Below are 25,922 nucleotides of genomic sequence, written 5' to 3'. Positions count from 1 at the left end.
CGTGTACCCGACTATACAAAGTACACAAACGCCAGGACGCAGCCCACAAACTTTGTCTCCAAGTTTGCCCAGAAGAAACGGCGGACGACCGGGAAGTGATCGCCGATGCAGCAATTTTTGTGCGAAGCAAGGTGTCCCCCTTCGTGAGGTTGGATGGCTTAGCAGGGAAAAAAAAAAGACACCTTTCTGGCGCAAAAACAGGCGCAGAGTTATGCTGCAACCTGATCGCGCGAGCGCACTGCAAGCCCTTCTGCCTCCATCCCACCCCCCCCCCCTCCCTCCCCTCCCACCCAACGCCAACGCCGGTGCACGGCGATACGTCCCTAATTAATTTTCTCCCAAGTGCAAACAGCGTCGTCGCCGTGGCTCTAGCAAACAGGGACCTCTGCAGCACAGCCGCCCCCGGACCGGATCTCGTTTTGATGAGACCCGTGCGAGGCGTCTGAGAGCTTATTCGGGCCGGCCCTTAATCAACTTAGCCCCCTTCATTCATCTGCGACGAGACCGCTAACCCACCCCCTCCCTTCTGCTGCTGCGAATCCCCCTCTCCCCCCCCCCCCCCTCCCGGACACGTTCATCCCCCAACCCCCCCTTTCCACCACCCGCCAAACTTCTTACGCAGACTTTTCTAGTTTTCCGTGTCAACCTTGCGCAGACCAGATTGATCTGCTCCTGCGCTTTCTGCGTGTCTTGGAAAGAACAAAGCAAAGTGGCACCCAAGATGGCCCGGAGCAAATATCGTTACAAACTAATTCCGATGCAGAGCACAAGCTGTGCTCAATCGCTGCTCGTCATAAGTGCGGTGTTTTGATTTACTGGTGCTTGTGCGGCTGTTTGTTCCTTCCTCCTGTTTTTTTTTTTTTTTCTTTTCTTTCTTTTATCCCGGCTTTTAGTTGCTCTTCCTTCGTGTTTGCTCTCAGCGCGGGAAGAAGATAAAAAAAAGCGATCAACGCTAAAAAAAACTGCGAGCTGTGTAGTTGACTCGAGGCAGACCTTGTCGACAACGTAAGTGGCACTCGATTAGAAGAGAGTATGTGTTTTGTTCTTGGGCTGGTGATGTGGCTTATATATAATGATGTTTATTTTTGTTTGCTTGATATTTTTGTGAACGCGAGTTTCTGCGATACATTACAAGCCAGTATAATAGACGGGCTGAAGGGACTGTTCCTTGCAATGGGGTTGCCATCAATATTAAGCATTTGTTTTTGTTTTTTTTTTCTGAAGGGACAACGATAAAAGTTAAGATGAACCTATAATATGAAAGTGGCCGATAAAGCAAGAAAATAATGCACCCGTTATGTGAGAATATTTATTAGCGCACCCGATTTAACAAAAATGAAAATGGTCAAGGCATAGCTCTTTGCCTTCGTGACTTCGTTATTTCGCCGTTCGCGTTTCTTGTGTTGTCGACGTCATAAAACTGAATGGAGGAAGCTGCGAAAAATATTATCATTCCACATTATACACGTTGTGGCGTGCACGTGTAACTAGGTTGCCTGAGATCATCCGACTAAAACCAATCCCGTGTTCTCCCATCCGATACCGTCCTACCTCTTCATACGCGCAGACTCACCCCGCATTCGAAAACATTAAACTAGCACTCTTCTTAAAGACGCCATCAGCCATCACAACGGCACCCACATTGAATCATAGTGTAACGCCCGCCTACTTACACCTCCATCCTCTACAGCTGCACTGTCGAGTTATAACACCCCACTACAACATCCGAGCCAGACCCTGCGCTCCACATCCGCAACATTTAGGGGATGTTAACGCTTGTCATAACTTCACCACCAAGTAGCGAAGCCTCCTAAATAAACGATGATTGGGAATGGACTTTTTCTAATCCGCCGAAATGGCTCAATTGCTATGGCTTTCTTTTGGTAATGAAGCACGAGATGATTCTTAGCAGTAGCGGCGCACTTCGGTGCAAGTTTCTCGTTGAGTGTCCGGCTTGGCTTTTGAGAGGTAGTCGTTTTGAAACCCCGGGGCCACTGATTACCAACCGGTTACACTGGGCGCAGGCGTGACCCGGCCTGGTAAATGGCTTTCTTCAGGGGTTAAAGATCCTTGGAAAGGACTCTGCGCCATGTCATTTCCGTCAATACGCAGTGGGCACAAAACCCAATAAAAGAGTGGAGGAGGGTGCTTGGCGACTTTCAATGCGGCAATTTCCAATGTAGCATTCTAAAGCACCTCACATATGCAAACGACCTAGGGTTGGGAGATGCACCCCTTTGCAAGCGTTCAGGTCCCGTAATGGCCGAGCACCTGGCTGCATTTTAGTATTTCGCCGGTAGGTCTGCGCAACAGTGCCGGATATTCGGCTGCAAGGCTGTCCGCGGTTGTAACCGAGGTGCTCGGAGACAGCGCCAAGAGATCTCTACAGGACCCCCTTTCGAAATTGGAACCATCACACAAAGCCGAACAGCGAGGGCATGAGAGATCACTACACATTAAAAAAGAAACATGGTTGGCTTCTGGATTCGAACCCAGTAACCAGGACGTATATAAGGCCGGATGCTCAACCACTATATAGACCACCGCTCGATTCTGGTGTCAGCGTGCTAATTTTTCGCCGCTACACAGATGAAGTTCACCGATTTATCGAACACCATGATACAGATCTCTGTTTCATCGTGAGGTTATGGAAAGTTTGAATAATAACTTAGCGATGGTAGATGTTGTGTTGCGTCGTGTGGTTGCTGAGCGGGAGAACTAAAGCCCATCTCCAGAATTTCTCAATGTTTTGGAAAAAGTGAAGCGCGTACATATGAGATGTACTCAACAGGTGTGTTTTTGCGCTGACTCCGTGAGCCAAGCACTACTCACAGGTTATCACTCGTGTTTGCGCCGCATATCGATTATCTTCAAATTCGGCCGGCATTGTGCAAATGTGTGGTTAATCGATGAAGACTCTGCCTAGCTGCGACCAACCTCCCGCGATTCTACGCAAACACGACGGCAGCTGTGCCTTGAGAAGCGGTTTTCCTAACTTATTCGGCATACATTTCAGCGTTTGTCTGCAGTAACGTAAGTAAGCTAGGTTACTGTAGTGAATTAATGCATCGACGGTGATCGCATTACCAGAACAATTATGCAACCAGCTAGCGCATGTTTTTGAAATATTGCTTCATAAGTTGGCGCTTGACTAGTGGAGATCAACTGAAACGTCATCATCATCAGCCTATATTTATGTCCACTGCAAGACGAAGGCCTCTCCGTGCGATCTCCAATTACCCCTGTCATGCGCTAGCTGATTCCAACTTGCGCCTGCAAATTTACTAACTTCATCACCCTATCTAGTTTTCTGTCGTCCTTGACTGCGCTTCCCATCTCTTGGTATCCATTCTGTAACTCTGATCATCCACTGGTTCTAATCGTCAAACTCAAACGTAATCGAGTGTAAACAAAATACTGAGTGAGATCAAGTGATATAAATTCTACAAGTATCGCATTACGACCAGCGTATTCAGATAAAATGACGACACAAGGCAATGCATGTGTGGGTGCACGTGAGTACGCACGCGCGCACTGTGATATAAAGCATTGTAAGACGTCTCTGTTGGCACGACGCTTATTCGGCCCGAGTACTCCGGAGCGAACCAGCAAAGGCACACACCCGATGATGATGATCACACATAGCTGAAGATGAGGATCGAGCAACGTAGAATGATGATGATAATATACAGATGAAGAAGACGTGCGTAATAAACGCCCACAATTGGAATATCATGTTTTGTACTTTCTCAACTGTTCGCCGATAGATTTGGTTAGTGTTTGTACGAGCTGCTCTTGGAATCAGTGGCCCAGTGGAGAAAGTAAACTCTGTAGAACAGCACTGATGTCGCAGAATTAAGATTGCCCATTGCTGGGACCAAGGGGGTAATTCGGGTGACTTGGTCTGTGATACTGGGATTCTAAAAAGCGCTAAAAATTAGCGCCAAGGATTTGGCTTATGTAGATAGCCATGCACGCGCAGCATATTTGACATGATGTCACGCCACAGTAGACACGCGGCAAGGACCTGTATAAAAAGTTTACGTTTACCGAAATAAACAGTTGCAATTCATGGTGAAATAGTTAGCGCGCACACTAGACAAGGACCCAGTGAAGGGGGACACACGAGCGCTGAATATTTCACTATGAATACGCACCAACTCGCCCAACTATCAGTTCTGAAACAGTTACAAGTACCGTTCGTACGCTACAAGTTTTTCATTGTAACTTCGCAGTTTTATTGTCGTGCATTAAGCATAGGAGGCTCAAAGCCGCCGGATCCGTTTATTATCTGAGTGGCCGTTCTCGCGGAGCGTGGCGAAGCCTCGAGCAGCGGCTGCGAAGTGGAGGAGCGTGACGTCCGCGGCCAACGCCAGCGCGCGGGCGTTGGCCGCTAACCACGCGTGGTTAGAGAAACGGGAGCAGATGCGCGCCTTGTGTAGAAGGATGACGTCGCGTGGGAAACAAAACATGTAGACCCTGGCTCGCGCTCTCGGCTACTAGGCCACATCGTTCTTCTGGCTGGCGTCATGAGTCTTCTTCATACGTGGTGATTCGCATATCGTAAACAACCAGCGTAGTGGTTGCCGCGTTGGAGCTCCAAAGCAAACGAAGGTGTCTCAGCCGAACACAAAGAATCTTCTTAAGGAAATCAAGGTGTCCCAACAGAACTCCAAAGACGGACCCGTGCTTACGCATTTATAACAAACCTGCGAAAGATCATCCCAAATTTTATTTTAAGAAACAATACAGCCTAGACATACCGGGTGTTCAAAATTAAGCTTTATGGTTTTCTTAAAATTAGGCACTGGGAGGCACGTAAAGAGCACCTGCGCAAATAAGTTATGTGGCCAGGGTGACACAAGGTGAGATGATAATTATCGCTGTCAGCAGCCGAATTACCTAAAATTGAATAATTAACTATTTATTGACTGCAGCAAGTTTGTATGTATGTATTCAAAAGTTAGAGGCATACACAGCACTAGCATGTCTATTCCGAGATATCCAACTCCAAATTTAATTGTGGTTCGCATGATGTCAAGAGAGTGAGGATTGGCGCGCTCTTCCATGATGTGACGGGGCTGTTGAGTGCGGCGTTTAGTCTGACAACGCACATTAGCAAAGATAATAACTGCCCCCCTTCCCCTCACGGCTGCGGCAAGGACCTGTCAGCTGCCACGCCGAGATAATAAAAAGTTGCGTAATGGTGACTACGCTTAAACTGACCGAAATAAACAGCAACAACTTGCAATTAACGAATATTTCATACACTGCTGCTTTAAGTTTGGTGTTGTCATGCACAAATCTCATGTTCAGGAGCAATGCTAAAAATGCACATGCCTCCCTAGCATAAACACTCCCGCATCGACTCGATAACCCAGTAGACAATTGATTTGGAGTCGGATATCTCGGGACCTGTATAAAAAAGTTTACGCTTACCGAAATAAACAGTTGCAATTCATAGTGAAATATTTAGCGCGCACACTAGACAAGGACCCAGTGAAGGGGGACACACGAGCGCTGAATATTTCACTATGAATACGCACCAACTCGCCCAACTATCAGTTCTGAAACAGTTACAAGTTGGCAAGATGGCGATGTGTTGGCGTGCAATTCTTTGTTATCGTTTTCGTGAAAACAGCGTCGGTGGCGCAGAGGAGGCGTACATGAAAATGATGGTGATCAGCCTCCAACGTCGAAAAGCTCGAGGAGGTGAATGTCAGCACCAATGTTGCAGGGATAACGCCACGTAGTTTTATACAGTAGCACACAAGATTCACAGCTGCCAAATGATCATATATAACAGCACTCCAAATCTAAAGAAAAAAACAAGTTAGTTCAAATATCGCAGGTGAAAATGTATCGTTTCGCTCGACATCACTTGTGGCAGAAGTTTTGGTCTCAGAGTTGAATAATCCCCTAGGCTGGGCCTTGAAAAGAACTGTTGAAGCCTGAAAAGCGAGAAGCCTTTAACAAAGCAACTTCCTCATCAGTAGAGGCTTAAACATTGATTTAAACGAACACTAAACTTAAAAAAAAGTTACTGTAAGGAAGCTTTTTAACTAACAGTTATGTACAATTCTACGCCGTCGACACGTCGGGATGGTATGTGCTTCGACGTTTCTACTGAATGATGGAGACATATGACTGTGTTCACAACTTCTTGAAACTGACGACAACGCAACCTCACTATAGTTACACAAAATAGAAACTGAAATAAACATGATGCAGCAATATTGCCTGAATCAAATATATTCAAACAGTCAAATGTTGAACGACTTTGGAAAGCAAGAAAATTAGGATTTAACCAAACAGCCGCCAACAAAAAGTTCCTTAAAGCTATTCATTTCAAGTAATTATTCTAGCCTACTTTGAACTGGGGAATCTGGAGTGTGAAGTCTGTCTATGTACGTATCCTCACACTGATTATACAGCAGACCGAATGAGCCTGATAGGAACTTTCTTACGGATCAATTAACAGTATGTCAGGTTCTCCGAGAATAGCAATAAAGGGCTGGTGTTAGGAATAACCTTCTTGGCTGTACTAGAGTAGCCACATCCACGCCGCAGAGTACGGCAGCCTATGCAACGTATGAAACTCGACAATAAGCGAACTAATTACTGTGGCCAGTAGAATAGAATGTTTTATTTTATATACCCGTACTTGGACTCCGGAAGCCCCATTACCAGGTGCAGTATTAATTGTTCCTCCTTCAACACATGTTGCCATTATTTTTGCAGTTATTCTACTTGCCTTTTCGGGAATTCCTCATACTTTTCCAGTGTTCACTGTAGGTGCTAATAATGAATGCCGTGCCACATCCAAAAATCCAACGCTAGCCAAATGCCATTTAGGAATTGCAGCAGTAAGAGAAGAACAATTCCAGTAGGTACTTTCTTGCAGCCACAATATGTGAGTCACGATGGTTTCTTTTCTTATTGTACTTCCGGGATTCATTAATTGCTCTTGGATGTCCCGCAGTCACCTCCACGATAACAGGATGAAATCTAATTAGAGCACTATTTCGAATCCGAGGACCTACGGAAGCGGAACGGCGCCAGAAAAGAGAAAACAAAGAGGTCGTACTTTCAGGAGCAGTGAAAAACATCGCTTAAAGTTCCGTACTTGCGCTCAACTCGTGCGGCTGTAGTCACAGAAAAGGCAAGAAAGAGCTGTCGGGCGGAAACAAAGCGAAAGGAAGGAAAAGAAGAAATAAAAGGTAGCTCTACGGCGCGCCAAGGCGCGCTCCATCCCCAATATAGACGGCCCTAATTAGCATTCTCGCAGGCCTTGCAGGTGCCTGCAGCAAGCCGTGTTGCCGCCTGGCACGTGTCGTCGGCAGGCGCTGCCATTAGGACGCTGTATCGACCACTTTATTGGCCACTTGTCATGGGCAATTTTTGGCCCTACGCGCGAAAAACTGCCAGCTCTGCTTGGGTAGGGGAGCGCTGAAGCATTTTCCAGCCCCGCCTAACGCTCGGCCGTGCTTTCTCGCACGCTCCCAGAACGATGAAGACGTCGTCTACAAGTGGTCGGCGGTAACCGTGACAGCCTCCTTCGGCGTAACAGGAGGCTTTTGAGGAAGGGGAGGATAACGGGCGTGTAAATTTATTTACGTGTGCACCACGCCACTAGCAAATAATCGCCGTCATTCTCGTCAGGCATTTCTTCTTCTGACTTCATTGCTGTGACACCTGTCAGTGACTCGTCGGCCTCATTTTGGTTCCTAGCATGCATCAAGAGCTCCAGGAAGACGATCGCTGACTGTCGTCACCCGCTGCCCTCTCCTCACAATCTTAATGATACCTTCGTGTTCATACACGAGCATATGTGGCGTGCGTCGAGCGTTGAAAAGAATATAACCGTTTCTGAGTGTACTCCAGTGTATAACGTCATCTGTGCCCTATACTGATGTCAAAAACATTTTGAACTTTCTAAGCTTTTTAAGAAAACGTGAAGCTCTAGATTGAAGAACAAAATAGTCATTATTTTTTCCATTTATTCCTATTCAAGACGCGGAACAATTCAGAATATTTTACAAGCAAAAGAACCATGAGTGGCCGACAGTACAGTAAAACAAGCGCGCGATATTCGACATCTATGGCGAGAAAGAAATAAAGCGACTCTTTCACTTGGGCTATTGAAACAGAACAGTAGTTTCGCGAGTTTGTCAGTTATCTTTTTTAAACTTTATTATTATTATTATTATTATTATTATTATTATTATTATTATTATTATTATTATTATTATTATTATTATTATTATTATTATTATTATTATTATTATTATTATTATTTTATGCGAAAGCATCAAATGGCCCATTCAGCAAAAAAGCCGGCGTTGGTCATCTGGAGAAGCGAGAAACGGCCTTCCCATTGGCTGCGACGCCCCGTCACGAGCATGCCTCGACGTACAGAGCAGGCGAACGGGGGCACCTGCTGCCACAATAGCGCGCCAGGTGTAGCGTGAGGGGGAGAGTGCATCGCCGCGACACGACGTCATCACCCTCGCTCTCACTCTCGGGAGCCTGTGTTATCCGGGCGTTCCTAGTCCGCGCAAGCTCTCGCCTGCGCTCTAACTGCGCCTCGGTAGGGCCAAATCAAAACCCGTCAAACCAACTCCTCCTAGATAGCAGACCTGTGCACTCTGCTTTATGATATCACGCTACTTGGACCGAAATATCCATTACCAAGTCCGGCGTGACAAAAGCGGTGACGTCAAAATCAGCGCGGCTTACTCGGCAGCATCCCCATTAGATTATAATGGCAGCTGGGCGAGGTATCATGACGTCATAGATCGATTTCGAGGAGGCGTTCGCCAAGCGTCTCAACACGCCCTATCAGTGGCGTTCAATTGGACAATAATGCTTTCACATTCACAACTCATAAGAAGTACTTAGGTGGCCTTTTTTTTCATTTTGAGCGATAGGCATGTTCCTGGGGATAGTCTATTTCGCCAATCGCGACGGAATTTGTAGCATCGCAATTATAGATTTATAATCATTATCATCATCATCATTGCCACACCACCACTATTATTATCCTTAACACTGCAATTATGGCACTTGTGTGTTTAAGGGGTATTCAAGAGATGTCCGGTTACTATAGTCTACCGAGTCAAAAAAAAATATCATGAAGGCCGAACATTTTCTAACCTCATCATTTAATCTATTACTCGAAGGACGTCGACTATGCCTCTGTTTTATCAACGACTCCTTACTCTTAAGGCCCAACCACAGGGGGCTAGTAGTACGCGCCTGGCTACGCGTCACGAATCTGCGATGCCGTGTGAGCTTGTCCTGTAAGTCTAGTGAGGAACGCGGTCGCCAGGCAATGCATGATTTTGAGCTTACCTGATGGAACTGGCATCCTGTGAGCAGACATCACATGGCCGGCTCGTAAAATTCCTGCATGGACGACCGATGTTACAAACGGCGTGTATGGTGCTTCTCAATTTGCAAGCGATGTAGTACCTCTAATTATTCATTTGAAAGAATTGGCACAACCGATTTAAGAATAAGCGTTTTTTCAGACCCAAACTCGAAAATTTCTTGTGAGGTTGATCTAGCAGCACTATGCTACGTAGAATGAAGCAGGTACCTGTGTACGTATGGTGTAGCTAGTTGGCCTTCCCTTCGTCACACGCATACGGACTCGGAGACGCTCATGCGTACGCGTACGTACCGTGACGCGTATCGAGTGCTCCACGTGGATGACCCTTTAAAGTAGCAGTGAACGAATACCAACTTCTTCGAATACAAATCGAATACGAATAGTAAGTATCGAATAGTAAATAGTCAAAAGCATGCCCACATGTTTGCATATTTGCCGCAAGAATATTTATTTGAGTATAGTTAGGTACCACGGTTGTATTGACCAGTAACAAAAATAAAGACAGCCAACTATCAGAGACAATGAAGATCAGTTTTAAACGCAAAATTTATACCTGTCAATGAAAGAACTGCACAAATACCATCGTCTTCTTTCTGGGGTTTTACGTGCCAAAACCAGTTCTGATTATGAGGGACGCTGTAGTGGAGGGCTCCAGATTAATTTTAACCACCTGGGGTTCTTTAACGTGCACTACAACAAATAGCCTATAAATAATGTTTAGAGGTTGTTCGTATACAATCTTTCCAGGAATGAGTGGCTGCTGTATGACTAGCTTTCCAACAACGCAAAATAATATTTTCCAAAAAAAAAAAAAAAAAACATCAGAAGTTCGAGAAACAAAATAAAAATGCTACCGAAGGCCTTGTGTGACGATGAAAAGGGCCCGTTGCAAGGAAAACGTCACTGGTTGTAGCGTAAAATATTAGAACTGCTACATGACTACAGGAGAAGAAACACTAAAGTACAGACTACAAGCAAAAAACAGGGGTTGTCATGCAGGCTTCCAAAATAAAGCTTAGATTACCTATTTTGTTTCTGCATTGCTTTGAAATTTTTTGTCTTTGTTTTACTGCTGATAATTTCCGATACTTTGTTGATCAGAAGAAAAACAGTAAGCCGACTTTAACAATCAGTTGCCAAATCTTTTGTTAGTTTTAATACTGAAAATTGCCGAATAGGTCATTTTCGAATACGAATACAAGTAAGTGGTGTATAATATTCGAATCTTATTCGAAACTTCGAAAAATTACGCACCCCTACTTTATGAATAAATAAGTTATCTGTTTTAAACCCTAGACCGAGCATTCCGCGAACTACAACGCACGAAACTATTTCTGAGGATTGTGCATTCAGCAGTTATACTAATACTGATAACTGATATATACTAGTAAATTGATTCTATAAGTTCATAATAAATTGTTCCCATTTACTTTAACGCCCTAAAGCGTATTCATAGAACATGACAGATTGATTTTCTAGTTATCGAGTGATTTATTGATTGATTTGATTGATTGATTGAGTGAATGATTAATTGAGTGAGTGAGTGAGTCTGTCTATGTATCTGTCTTTCTGTCTTCTCACGAAAAAGTAAATGAGGGGGGGGGGGGGGCTTTAAAGTACAAAAGTTTAGAATTAAGCTATGAAAAAAGTTGTCGCAGTTTCACCCGAAAGGCGAAGCATCAATTGCGATAGCAACTTAGTAGAGAGCTATACGGAGTAAGGATAGTAGTTTTATCCGCTGTACAAACTTGGACATGCAGCAGCACCGGCAACACACAGCACTGTTGTCGACACCGTCGGCGTTTTGCCCGCGTTCGCACAAAATGCGTGTGGCGTTGGTGACTGTTGCCGGAGCCTCTGATATAAATAGGCACTTGGTGCCGCCGCTAAACGTCGCCTCCCTTCCCTGCCCCCCCCCCCGCGGCCTTTCGTGCGTCAGAAGAAGGCGCGTTTGCTCTACATATATGGTGATTGTAAAGGAGGAAAGAGACGCCTACTTCTGCAGCCCTTAAGGGAGCACGGCACAGAATGCGCGTTTGTTCTCCGCCGTGCGTTCACTCCCCGTGAAAGCGCGCGTCCCTCGCGCCCTTTCACTCGCACATACAGCGTTCGGCGGCGCGCGGCGACGATTTCATCTCCATTGACGTCGTACGGAACCTCACGGCGACGGCGACGGCGACGGCGACGGCAACGGCGACGGCGACGCCGACGGCAGAAATCTGCTTTGGAGTGTCCATATAATTGCTATCGCAATAAAACGATTTAGTGGATGGTTCAGAACTGATTATAACTTCCCAGTGTTTTTTTTTTTCTTTAATGTGCACTGAAAACAGGGTACACCGTGTCTTCTTTCCCTTATTTTTTTTTATTCCAAACGCATCTTAATGCGGCCGCCACTCCCTGAAAGCGAACCCCTGAACTTGTGCTCAGCAGCAGAATGACATAATCACTGTGTCACGTATACGGCGGGTTATTTTCTTGTCATCGCTGCGTATCGGTAACTGCTGAACCACGGCCGTGTTTTATTTCGAAAGATCCTACGTTTTTATCTTGAAACAAGGTTACCCTGTAAAGCGTGCACCGCCACAAAGTTAGTAGTATAACGGGAAAGCTTAAAACACGAGGTGGGTTGTCAAAATTGACGAAGGTCTATTTTATTTTACGGTGTCATAGCCTGCAGAAAGTGTACCAAATTGACAAACACCACGTTGCTCCTTGTGTCGGATACACCATTTTCTCACTAAGGAGAAAGCGAAAAGAATAAGCAAATATAAATTATTTTAATTAAAGACAACGAACGTTTAAACTGGCCAATGTCTAGAATATTGCCAGGGAGAACAAGAGAGAAAGAGACACACACAAGAAAGTAAAAAGGCAGGGAGGTTAACCAGATGGGAAGATCCGGTTTGCTACCCTACGCTGGGGAGAGAGGGGAGGGTGAGGTAAAGTGACAGCAAAGTGTAGATAAAGAAAGTAAGAAGCACAGATACGCAATTACAGTCGGTCATTGTGCCTGCATGCTGTCACAGCACAGCACAGTAACACTTGCCCCACTATAAACATCTGTCCAGGCTACAGCCGCTTGTCCAAGTCTGTTGCCCTTAAAAACTGCAACAGTGCCCTCGTCGCCCTCTGCTGCGATGGCTTGTGATGTCGGCATTCTCAACTAAGTTCCTCTGTTAGAGGTCTTTGGTCAAAGCGCGCTATCGCGATTGCGAGCGTGCGTCTCTGTATATTGTAGCGAGGACAGTCACAAAGAAGGTGCTGAAGAGTCTCCTCGCTACCACAGTCATCCCACAAGGCCTCGTCGGCCCATCCGATTCAGAATGCAAAAGACTTAGTACAGGCCACCCCTAGCAATATTCAACAAAGCAGGGTAGCTTCGCGACGGCAGAATTCAGCTGGGATGCGAAGGCCTATAGCAGAGTCTAGATGGAGCAGCCGGTTGTTTTGAAAACTTCCTATGTTCCACACGGAGAACGTGATATTATGGGTGAGCATTCGAAGTTTTCTAGCAGCATCTGTCCTCGATAAGGGTATCGACTCCTCTTCGTCGCCTTGAAGGGCCGGCCGAGCAGCGTTATCGGCATGTTCGTTTCCTATGACGCCGCAGTGACTTGGAAGCCACTGAAATGTCACGTAGTGTGCTTTCTCAGTCAAGGTATGGATCAGTTCTCTAATCTCGAATATACGAGTTGTTCGTGGGGTCCGCGCCGCAGGGCTGATAGTAAAGACTGCAGTGCAGCCTTCGAGTCACTGAATATTGACCATCTTCGAGGTTGTTCTTGGCTGACGAGACCAAGTGCAGCGCGAAGAGCTGCAAGTTCCGCAGCCGTTGATGTTGTTGGGTGGCACAACTTGAAACTAATGGTGGTTACTTTCGCTGGAAAAACCACGGCTCCAAAGGAACATGACTCCAGGGAGAACAAAATCTGTTAAGCCCTCATTGGAACAACATAATGACATAAGTCAGGGTGCCCCCTAAACCAAAAAGAAAAAAAAAGAAAGAAAAGAAACAGGAAGTAAGAAAAATAAAACATAAGAACAAGGAAGACAAATTGCACCGGGAAAGGAATTCAATGTTGCCGTGTGGTGTGAAAACAAACAAAAATAAGACACAAGCATGAACTAACAAAAAATAATGGGCACAATTATTTCCAGCAATGTTGTAGCTCATAATAACGGCTTCCTTCTGTGTACCCTTTTGTTTTAATTAATTTATTTCTATTAAAATGAAAATAGCACCGATCACTTCCTTTCCTACGCTCTGTAACGACTCTGTAAATTACTTAAGTGACAGAACTTCATAGTTTGGAGATACAACATTTACCGACGCTTTGCCTTTATGTAATTACGTTTTATTCTCTTCACTTATACAGTTATATGACCACAGAATTTATTTCCCCCTCCTTGATTTTATTCATTTCCTGTCTAACACGAGAAATGTAAATCAAACTAATAGCAATTTCGCTTTCTGCATACAACTGCTCCGAAACTCTCGGCACCCTATGCTTTCTCTAGAAGGGCTAAAAAAGAGAAGTTTATATTATTATCTAGGCTATTAAAATTGCAGGGTCTCTGCCGTAAACGGAGTGCTGCAGATGTATATCTAGTCAAGCTCAAACTAAATGAAACGAAAATACGAGAACTACTCACAGCAATTACCTCATTCGACAAGCGCGTTTGAGAGCCTGCATGCTTGCTAAGGCAATAATGTCGCAACATTGAGCTGAAGATTCACAACAAAAGCGAGCATTAAGCGAAGAACTGCTCTTGCCCGGTACACTTCATCTAAAGATATACGAAGCCGTTTGTGCAGTCTAGTTCCAAAGAAGAACACGCTCGTTTAGTTAACACAGAGCTGCCGGTCGGTCTTGCAGTGTAACATTTATGGGTTTCGCAATGGAACAAGCGTCATGGACTGCCGCTTGTCCGAATGCGAACCAAGCCCAGTTTAATGGCAATGCCAAGACATGAGTGATATTTATTCATGACATCCCATATACGACGTCATCAATTGCTATGCGAAACGAGCACACAGTAACAGGTGCCCTACAAGAAAGCTACAAACAGGGAGCATCTCATCAAGCAATTCAGGTTTAACCAGCAAACAAACACAAATCTCATAGTATTACTAATTATGTAAAGATAAAAAGCATCACAGATAGAGAAAGAGGAGAGGGCGAGCTATAATCTTCTGAAGGGGACACTACGCCCCCCCCCCCACCCCCCTCCCCATCCCGCTTGAAGAGAATAGATAAAAAATAATGTGCAGACACAATCGATGATGATTGTAAATGTAAACGAGTACCAGAACGCTTCAAGAAAGTTATTCAATTGATGGCTGCAATGAAGTGATTGAAAACACTTATTTGTGGCAGTTTGGATATAGGTAGTGCTTATTGTTTCATGGCGAAATTCAGCAAAGAACAGAGCCGTTAACGAGGCTATTCATCGTAAGTGTGTTCTCTCCAGCAGCGCGAGCGCCGGCATAGAAGGGAACTGCCATCCTCCTTTCCCGCCTCCCGAACCCTCTCCCGTAGTTGGCACAGGGCGAGAGGGCGGTGGCAAAAGAGGAGGGCACCGGAGTAATTTTGGCCACCTGGGGTTCTTAACCGTGCACCCAATGCGCAGTACATGAGCGTTTTTTTCTTTCTTTTTTTTCATTTGTTTACGAATGGAAGGCGGTTTTCTTGTCTGGATTCGCACCCGCGACCTCGTTCCCAGCAGCGCAACGCCCCAGCGAATGAGCTCCCACGGCGGGTAAGAGAGAAGTTTTCTGAGTGCGGGTCAAGATATCTTATTTCAATTTGTTACAGCCGTGGGCTAGAAGCAAAGCAGTAATGCCGCACTACCTCCATGACGTTCAGACCATGTGTGAGCAAACAGCGACGTGGCAGCGTACACCCATGCGATTATCCTCAGTGACTTTGGAACGTCGTAGTGGGCGTGTGTACGAATCCTCGGAGTTGTTTCATTTTATGGCAGTATAAAACGCTGCTTTGCTGCTCGTTTTTAGCTTACCCGTGAGAAGTAAAACAAATGACCTAACGGAATGATACACTATCTCTTACGAAAATGCTAAAGTTATGCGCCCTTTTACAACTCTCTTCTATTTGAGTGTTTCCCCCATCGCTTATCGTTTACATCGTTTCACGCGCGCTTCAGGGCTGAATTTCACTGCGAACGCGCGGGAACTTCCTGATAAGAGCTCCACGTTGGGTTGCTAAGCAAAAAAATAAAAAAAAGCCATATCGCGGCTTGCGCAACAGCGAAGCATGAAGGCGATACCACAACGCCAAAAGGGGCCAACCGCAACACGAAACTCTATGTGACGCGAACGAAAAGAGAGAAAATGCCACAAGCTAACGGAAAAAGCGTGAACGAGTGGAAGAAGCGAGGGAACATACGTTCGGCTGCATGCGTAAGAGCAGAGGCCGTCAACGAGCTGGCTTCCGATACGAGAGCGCAACAGAGCATCGCATTTTTTCCCCTCGCCTAGAAAACAGGTAAAAAAATCGTGTATCAAAAAAGAAACAGAGAGAGAGAGAGAGAGAAGAGAAAGAGCCTTCAGAGAAGAAGAGAGACAAGAAAACAAAAATAAAAGTGGCGCATCCGAGGCGCGTCATATCAGCCGGTTGCATTCATGTCCCGCGAGGAAGGGCCGGCCAGCTTGTCGACGTGCTTAGCGGCGATTATTTCTGCTGGCTCAGGCACACAGAAATGGGGAAGGGGGCGGGATCTAGAGGGGGGAGGGGGGGCTCGTGCCGCAGCCGCCGGCTCTTTTGTAAACAGCAATGTGTTGCTTCTTCCCCCTGATCTGGTACCGCCGCTGACGCTCCTCTCCGCCGCAGCTCTCCGCCAGAGAGCGCGCCGGCCCGCCGCCAAAAGTGCCGCCGGCGCGGATCGCGCTCGCTGCTCCGTCGCTGCCTCGCCCACGGCACGGCGCGCCTCGTGCGCGAAACGCATCGCGCGCGCACGCGGGCGCGCGCCTCATCTTCCGCGCATGCGCATCGCGGGGGGGCCCTGCCTTAGCGGGTCGCTGCCGCCGCTCGGAGCGCCGCCCGCAAAATCCCGCATCAAACCACGCGGACCCGCTGCTTGGGCAGGCGCACGCACGCCGCGCCCGCGCACCCCGGCGATTGAAAGCAAAAAAGCCCGCGCCGCGCTCTGCCGCCGAAGGACACGACCACGCGCGTCGCCTCGTCCGAGAAACCCCTTTCGTGTAGGATAAGAAGCCACTCGAAAGCTGGTCCCGCGGACGTCGGACGGTCTGACTGCGGAGCTGCGAACAATTTGGCCCACGAGCGAGGGTTCGGTTTGTAGGTAAATAATAGGCTCGGCTGCGGGGAAGGAGACCCGAAACGTCCTAGCTGCCCACTACCCGGCTGCAGGAAGTGATCGCGATGAAGCGCTCTAACCAAGTAACCTAAGTAAACGCGCAGGCAATTTCTGTACGCCGCTCTTTTCGTGATTTAAATGAGCAAGTATCTCCCTTTGGCCGTTTGTCCCGTTACTCCTTTCACTCGCGACATGATAAGTTGCGTGCCTCGTGGCATGCCCTCGTAAGAGCTACAGGCATTTCAAGACAGAAGAAGAACATGGCCCCTGCTTCCTTAGAGAGCTCCTCCTTACGATGGTGCGCGGCTCTGACACCCAGTGGGAAGGCTGCTCCGGCCGGAGGTGACGCGATCGCGCCCCGCCTGGAGTTGCCGCCCATAGCCGGTCACCCGATCACTGTCGAGGACATCGGCCATTTCTTCTAGGCCGTCTTGTGCCGAAGGACATGGGATCGTGGATTCTCATTGCGGCGACCTTTCTCTGGGGCTCCGCCGGGCTCGGACGGGCCGGGCCCGACAAGCTCCCGCTCGGTGAGTTTCCTCTCTGCGAGCTGACGATGATGCGCAAATGTATCTGCACGTGATGCAGTGTCAACCCGTTATTATATTCACACTGTCGCAGTCACGCTGCACCCCACCTTTGCACGCCGTGCTTCAAGGTGTTTTTCAGGGAAGAGTTCACTAACCCCACGTTCAAAACTCAGTGAACTTTAGTCTATGGGAGCAAAGGAAATGCTATCGACGCTAAGGGCAGTTATCTGACAGCAACCTTACTTAGAACACTACTCTGCAAACTATTTGCACGCAGCCATCCAAAACGTAAACTTCAACGAGCGAATTGATGCCTGAAAAGACACTTAAGTTTGCCTTCTGGATAGGCAAAAGAAGGCGATAGCTTTTTTATTTAAGGTCTTAGGAAGTGCATATGCATCGTCAGTAAACTCGGAACTCTACGTCTTTATCATAGCAGAGTCATAAATACGGCGCCATTTAAACATCATGCTTTCAATTGCGTAGCTTCAATTGGGAAGCAGGGTCTCACAATTTCTGACTGTTTTCAAGCTTCACCGCTAAAAATACGAGTAGGTTCTTTCTTGGATGTATCGCGCGCTCTATATTTGCTACCTTGCAGAGTCGGTTGTGTAAATGACATGAAAAGTTGATATAGTGTTCCACTCAAGTTCTTCCGCCATGGCTGCCATTGTGAGCCTTCGTACAAATTATATGCCTAGAAAAAAAAAAACGCTTTTGCCAGTCGCGAAAAAGCCAATTTCACTGCGTGTGTGTCACTGCCCAGAATAACACGAAAACGTTAGAAGTTGTTCGACAAACGTATTTTTTGTGTACGCGTCTGAAAATTTGTCTTTTAACACTCGTTGTATAAAAATTGACCAAATGAGCGTCACCACAGCATGACCTTTTGCTTTAGGTTGAATCCCACATCCTTATTCTTTAATCTGCTGCTTCAGTAGTCGACGGAGAGTGGCAGTGTGTTAATTTTTCTAAGCCTTAATCGGATACTTTGCACGTCAATAAATGACTGAGGAGAACTTTGATACTTGTTGAGCCTGAAAATAGTAAATTTAATAGAGCAAAGCGCGCAGTTGTTTGGCAGTTTCAAAAACAGGCTTGATATATATATACGGGTTGATCATCTTTAGCTTTATGCGATTAAAAAAAAACTTGGAGGACGCTTAAGCTTCGCCTTCAAAAGTGGAACGCGATAGCATTCAAAGATCCTTGACTGTTTCTCACACTTCCCGGCAACTGCAGCTTATGTAACCGTAATGTTTACCGGGAAACGCTGGCAGTGAACGCTATGCATGAAGGCGCGCTTTCGGGTAGAAACGCAGCCTCTTTCGTGGGCCGGCCTTCTTTTATTGTTTGCACCTCTAATATTTCAGCCAGGGAAGATTTAGCATAAAAGGCATGCGCTGTCGGTGTTTTGTTTCATGACAATTGTTTGTGGGCTGTCACTCTCAAAATTCCGATGAATAATTTTGTAAAGAATGCAAGACAAAGTGTGAGCAACTTTAGTGGTAAAATATATTTGGAGGGCCTGCGGGGTTGGGGGTGATCTTCTCGGCCGCGGGTGGCAATGCCGACGCCGACGCCGTATTTTCTGCAACACGGGGCCCTAAACGCTCTCGCGTTAAAATCGCCTGTTGAAGATACCAGAATTCTAGTCGTTGAGCTGGATTGTTCAGAGGGGCGGACATTACGACAAATCGAAACACATAGTGATACTAATACTTACAAATTCAATAATTAATTCCTAAAAATTGTAGCCGGTGAGATCGTCAGGCGTATCCACTTGGAATGAATTTCCAGATGACACCAGTTTGGAGATATGCGCCATCAAACTCGGTGTAAAAATGCAGTGTTGGTTGACTTAGCTTTTTAACAAAAAGCTCTTTTATGCACTGAAGCACTAATGTAACTGGAACGCCCACGTATTTCGTCTCACACTTTGGGAAATAATATATCAAAACTGGCGTAATCCTGGAAATTCATTTCAAGTGGACGCGTCTTGCAAACTCACAGGCTACAAATCGTTACTTACAATATGTCCCGTGAAGTAATTAGTTAACAAGGTATTTAGTCAATTTTTGCTAATTAGTTGAATATGTGCTTCGGCTTTGCGTGCTGGTATTGTCGGCCTCTTTGAATAATCCACCTCACCGACAAGAATTAAGCTACCTGCCGCAGGCGATTTTTTAAAAAATCTGTAAAACTCAAATATGATCACCCTGTATATGAAAAATTCTACCAGAATTTTCCCCAGAATAGGAACATAAAACCAACCGCGACAGGCACGCCAGCCTGCTTCGAAACAGACCAGGCAGACTAAAATAGATGCGGTTATATGAAGCTGTGTCGTTATTCACAAAAAAAAAAGAAAAGTCCATGTGCTAGAGTGGTTTGTGCGAACCAGTGCCGTTCACTCATGATGGCGAACATATATCATACGAGCAGTCGGCCAATAAAAAAAAAAACACTCCTCAATAGCTAAACGCATTTTTTTTAATTTGGCTTTTCGTACCCATTTATAATTCTTCATGAATCATTTGTTTACGCTTGTTTCCAACTTCTTTTTAGATATTGCTGCATAGGACTTCAGTGTATATCACTAAGCAAACAGCATTTATCACTTTCGCAAACAATTACGTTCGTGCAGGTGTCTCATTTGTTCCATTGGCAACTACGCTGTTAATGTTCTGCGATACTTCGCATTTTCCACCGTTTACTGAGTGCTTATTTTGACGCTGAGGACATACGTAAAGGTGATTCACTTGATCGAGGATGCTCCTGGAATCGCACGCTTGTTGACCAGCCGAGCAAGCAGCCACTTTTCAATGCTGCAAAACAATTATGAAGCACCTATGAAGTACTTATTATTCGGTCTATGCTAAGACCACATTGGTAAAAATTAGCACATCTCTCTGTGACAATGCACCGGAAACAGCGTGATATATTTTTTTTACAATACTGCCAGTCTCTTGTGAGATCATAGCAGGCGGGGCACAGAATCAGAATAAATAAAATCGCCATACATAAAACAAGTACTCTGCGTAGGCATTAGTAATACTGGCTGGGTAACAGAGATAACGTGCTAAGAGATTATTTCTTAGGGAGAAAAAAAGTAATAGTAGTTGATGTAACTGAGATGATACCGTGCTTTTTCTAATATGGATACGAAACTGTTTAATGACTCAGTGTTAGTGATTTATTCGTCTAATTTATTCCATTCCCTAATTACAAGTGGAAAATATTAATATTTAAAACAGTTGAGTTGGCTGAGAATTCGTCCAGCGTTCAGGAGTGCTTATGTCGGGTTGGTCTGGTGATGGTTAAAGAAATGAACTTATATGTATCAATTTTAATGTCGCCATTCAGACATTGGAACAAAAACTTTAGTCTTGCTAGTTTCGCTCTGTTTTCAATAGTTAGTAAACCGGCTTTATCTATCATTTCTGTTGGCAAATCGGTTCGTGTGTATTTGTTGAATACAAACCTGATTGACCTTACGTTGAACAGCTTCTAGTTGTGATAAAAGTTTCTTATTGTGAGGAAACCAAGCAATTATGGCATATTCTAGGATTGGCTGAACCAGTGAAGTATAGGCAAGCAGTTTCGTTTTAGGTGGCGCGGAGCGGAGTCGGCGTCTAAGAAAAAAGAGCTTTTTTTTTTTTTTTAATGCACATGACGTGCTGTTGCCTACGTGGGTTTCAAACCTGAGATCGTGTGAAAGTGTTATGGTCCTCAAAGCGAGATAATTTTATTTTCAATACTTTGCTCCAGTGAAAATGTAGGAGGTTTGGTGGCACGAGTAGACGTATTAGAAGATCTTATTATACTTTCAAGGAAATACTGGTCATCCTTGCTGCGAACTCACTAACAATTTACACGTCCATTTGTAGTCCTCATTGTCAATCTGGGTGAACGTATCATTGGGGGATTAATATTCTTATCTTGAATTTGAGCAATTAGGGTCCGTCTCTCGCCAGAAGATATTCAGTTCTCGTTAAAGGCAGCATTCTGCATTTGTAATTGAAACACGTACGAAAGTATTTCATAAAAGTTCATTGCAAATTGCGGTCACGCAAGCGGTCAGCACACCGCACAAGGCAGACAACGCCGATTAGGGTAGTATTATTTGCCGCTGCAGGGAGTGAAAGCAATTTTTAAAATTACCGGACTCTCGTCATTATGTAGGCAATGAAGCAGTGCCTGATCTGACGCGAACTGGTGTTCTACTTTGAGCACTTTGAGGAGGAAGAATTCCCCCTCTCAGTGTGCGCCTGTTATTCTTTCGCGCAGAGTGTATGTCCCCTGCTTCTCGACACCAGCTCATGCAATAATGTCGCGATCGTCGGGACTTCGCCGTGGCGTATAATTCTGCAGAAGCACGCGATCGCAGTTTTATTTCTTGCAAGGTTACTTTATCTTGTCTTGTGATATCACCCCTGCTTATCGGACACCTCGTCCATCATCGTTTGCAGATGCGCCAAACGCTCCCTTCAGCGCCCGAAAGTAGTGAAACCGTAAAATTGCGACAACAAGACAGTCGTGAACGATTCCTAAACCACATCTCGTTTTGTTCTCGAGAGGAGGGGAGAGACGGGGATGCCCGTGTGTGCAACGAGACAACGTCTTTTTCGGGCAATTAGGCCGCTGCGATTACAGAAATTTTGTTTTTCCTTTACCTGTTTTCTCTCTCTCTCTCTTGTCATAATTTTACGGACATCTAAGAAAGGCAGGTAAAGGCGCTAAAAAGAGAAAACTCCTGCTTTTGTACTGGAAGAAAAAATTTCAACAAGATTTCTTGCACCACACTATAAAGAAACAACGAATAGAACTTTAACGTATGTATGTATGTATGTATATATATATATATATATATATATATATATATATATATATATATATATAAATCAGTGAAGCAAGGAATCGCAGGAGCCGGTAGACGTGCTTATATATATATATATATATATATATATATATATATATATATATATATATACAGGGTGTTTCAGCGAACACTTTCAAAATTTAGTTCAGGTTTCCTGTGGTAGATAGCCCAATTCTAGTTAATGAGCTGGTCTACTCGAAGAGGTGGACATTACTTGCACAAAAAATTAAAATGCATAATCGACTAATCAACAAAAATTCACTAATTAAGTTTTTAACTAACTACCTGATGGTCCATATTGCAATTTGGAAATTGTAGCCGTGGAGTTCGTAAGGCGGATCCGCTTGGAATTAATTCTCAGGATGACACCAGTTTCGAGATATTAATTCCCGAACTTTGCGGAGAAATGCATTGGCGTTCCAGTTAACTTTGTGGTTCAATGCATAAAGCGACGTTTTGTTAAGAAACTAACTGGAACGCCAATGCATTTCTCCGCAAAGTTCGGGAAATTAATATCTCGAAACTGGCGTCATTCCCAGAATTCGTTCCAAGTGGATTCGCCTTGCGACCTCTACGGCTAAAATTTGTAAATTGCAATATGGGCCATCAGGTCATTAGTTAAAAACTTAATTAGTGAATTTTTGTTAATTATTCGATTATGCATTTCAATTTCTTGGGCAAGTAATGTCCGCCTCTTTGAGTAGACCAGCTTATGAACTAGAATTGTGCTATCTGCCACAGGCAACCTTTAGGAATTTTTGAAAGTGTTCGCTGAAACACCCTGTATATATACATACATATGCTCCGGACCACCATCAGTTGCACTTCGTTCCTCTAAGAGGCAGAACGTGTGTCGATTGAGCTGCTGAATGAATAACACTTTGCAATGTGGTGCACGTGCAATAAATCATGAATCCGGGATCTCAAAGAGTTGCGACGTAATGCTGACGCATTTCTGTCGCATTTACCGTGAAATCCTCATTAAAAATTTTTCAGTACGTTGAGCGTTTCTTGGGAATTAACCTCGGTTTCTTCTGACTGACTAGTCCATTCTCGTAGACGGATCCCACAGGTAGTGCAGCTTAAAGTAGCGGTATTAACCGCACGGTGGTACAGTAGGGTAAAGAACTGTAGGGTTGTACAGAAAGCGTGCTCTTTCTCCCCTGTACAATTTTTTCCTAAAGTCATTCGTGCGTTTCGCAAAACCGCGCCTGGAACCACTGGAACCGATGGTACCGCTGGTACTGTGCGGTACCGCACGGTGGTATCGCATAGTGGCACTGTGGTAAGGGAAGCGTCCTCGCATTCTTCCCTCGTGCCAGCTAGCGTTTTGAGACGCTGTCGTTCAGAAGCTGGGCCTTTGGCCAAAGACGCAAACCTTGTCGTTTGAGACCTGGCCCCTCTGGTAGAGGCAGTCGCAGACCCTGCACGGGGTTCTGAACTGGCCCTTGAGGAAGTGGCACCCGAAGTACTGATTGGCTTCCGTGTACGCAGCTCCCAAAGCATATTAAGCGTATTCTTGGGTGCGCTTAGCATCCAACAGTCTACAGAATATAATTTTTATTGCGATAGAAATTAAAGGAAAACCCCAAACAAAGTCTTGTCGTGAACGTCACCGTCGCCGCAATGTTCCGTGTAAAGTCCAAAGCGATAAGACTCTATCACACCCCGCGTGCCGTATGTTGTGGGTGCGAGTGAGAGCTTGTGAGGGTGAGCCGACAAGAATGGTGGCTTGATGCATGCAGTCTTCCAGCGCGACCAATGTTGGAGGTCTTACGAGCTAGCGCCCGCAAGGAGGGGGAGGGGGGCGCACGTCTCTTCCTCTTGCCCGGTCGTGGTTCCGCTGTCTCTCCACGAGGCCGAGCGCACGCGGGACAAACGAGTTATACCTTGGAGGCAAACTGCAATGGGTGCAAAATGTGGGCGAGCCGAGATGGCTGTTAGCTTCATGTGCGCAGTCTTCCCGAGCGCCTAGTGTTGGAGGTCCTGTAATCTTAAGTTTCGGAGACGCGTTGAAGCGAGAAGCAGCACGAAGCTTTCACTCCCCACTGCCTGCGCACATCATGCAGGCGCGGTGACGGCAAGAGTTTGCGTTCATCGACTAAGATCTGTTCTTATTCAAGCATGGCGCGTGACCCCACTGATATGATTATTAAGCCGTAGCGAGGGTATTCAGTTTTATTTTGATAGCCTGTGGTTCTTTAACGTTCGCTTAATGCACAGTACAAGGGCGTTTTTGCATTCCGCCTCAGTTGGAATGCGGCTGCTGTAGCCGGAAACGAATGCGTGCCATGCTGCTCATCAGCGCAACGCTATAGCCTGGGCTGCCGCGGCGGGTAGAAAGTTAAGTGCTCGTCCACAACAACGCAGCCACGTTCTGGAAAAATTTTCAACTAATATAAGGTGCAGACTGACGCAGCGTGTTGCATTTTACCTTGATCAATCAACCATAAATCAGATTGCCATAGGAAATAAGAGTTTTGTATTAGGTTGTTATGACTTGCTAACACAAGGCGAAAATCGCCGTAATGTCGGTTTCGTAACCTCTTGTAACCATTGAATATATTGTTATTCCTTCGTGCTCTCATGACGTTATCCTCGGATGGTACTTTCTTTCGCGCCATAACGCCGCCATTCATTGCGCACGTGCTCAAGCTGAACTATCACCGATGGCAAATGTGACCTTAGCCAACGTTCCTCCCAATTCCAGTAAACTGGTCGTGAAGGAAGATACGAACATTCCCGCCAACGCCTCAGCGCTTCCGCCTATGTGCTGCAGCAGCCTCTCCGACGCCGTCGCATTGTTCTCCCCATATGAACTGTTCCTTAAACGAAAAGCTGATGTGCTACCTTTTGCTGCTGTTGAAACTACGCAAAGCTTCAGTAATCTCTTTGTTTCGAACCTGCTTCCGTATCCTGTGACACTTCTTCGAGGAGAATGCCTGGGCAATGTTGAAAGTCATTCACGACATGCAAGCCATCGACGTGTCGAATGGCGCAGCCTCTGCCAGCCACACTAATCTCAATGCTTTTTCTACGTCTGAAGCATTGTCCACAGATTTGTTTGGTTCCTCGATCGCAGAAGACCTTGCACCAGTTTCGCGTTCACAGCTTCTATGCGTCTTAAGCAAGTTTTGTTCTTCTTTCGATGTCACGAAAACTTCTTTGGGCCGCGCGTCCACCGTTACACATAACATTGACACCGGATCCCACCCGCCATTGTGACCACGCCCATATCGCGTATCTCCCACATAGCGTCATGTTATCAACGGACAAGTCGACGACATGCTTCACCGCCAAGTGATTCGACCTTCATACAGTCCGTGGCGTCTCCTGTTCTTGTTACGAAGAAGGATAGCTCTGTTCGCGTCTGTGTAGATTGCCGACGCCTTACACGACACCTGCGACAAATAGAGCAATTAGCCTGTTCATGTGCATATACGTATATATTATACAACCAAGACCGACCAAGCTGTCAAGCGCTTTTTATTCCAAAAAGGAAACGCCCCAGGTCATGCGCGAAGAAGCAGAAGGGATGATGATGGTCATATACAAATGAAAACGACGAAGTATACAGTAACAGTGCTTACAATATATATTAGTCATTTATTTATTTATTTATTTTCATGTGACAAATACAGCTGTTGCGACCATGCTATCCATTTATGTCGATTCCAAGCACAAAAAATGGGACGAAGTGTTACGTTATATCACTTACGCTTACAACACCGCAAAGCTTGAGGCCACAGGGTACCTTCCATTTTATTTCATATAT

The 25,922-nt window shown here is 45.6% G+C and overlaps 2 protein-coding genes across 4 annotated transcripts in view; one reads left to right on the top strand and one right to left on the bottom strand.

Annotated features, from left to right (window-relative positions):
* Nucleotides 1-20,075, bottom strand: part of LOC119448599 (uncharacterized) — a 259,182-nt gene extending 239,107 nt beyond the window's left edge. Inside the window, exons 1-2 of the transcript XR_007466368.1 lie at nt 19,983-20,075; nt 9,355-9,408 (exon numbers count right to left, since the gene is read on the bottom strand). The gene's annotated coding sequence lies outside the window, so the exon portion shown is untranslated. The remainder of the gene's footprint in view (nt 1-9,354; nt 9,409-19,982) is intronic.
* Nucleotides 16,334-25,922, top strand: part of LOC119449971 (glutamate receptor 1) — a 193,426-nt gene continuing 183,837 nt past the window's right edge. For all 3 annotated transcript variants that reach the window (XM_037713291.2, XM_037713290.2, XM_037713292.2), the window contains exon 1: nt 16,334-17,265. In XM_037713291.2, coding sequence (XP_037569219.1) covers nt 17,181-17,265 — 85 coding nt within the window. In that variant the 5' untranslated portion in view covers nt 16,334-17,180. The remainder of the gene's footprint in view (nt 17,266-25,922) is intronic.

Source organism: Dermacentor silvarum, chromosome 4, assembly GCF_013339745.2.
Source record: "Dermacentor silvarum isolate Dsil-2018 chromosome 4, BIME_Dsil_1.4, whole genome shotgun sequence".
Taxonomy (NCBI): domain Eukaryota; kingdom Metazoa; phylum Arthropoda; class Arachnida; order Ixodida; family Ixodidae; genus Dermacentor; species Dermacentor silvarum.
This window is presented reverse-complemented; position numbering and strand designations above follow the sequence as displayed.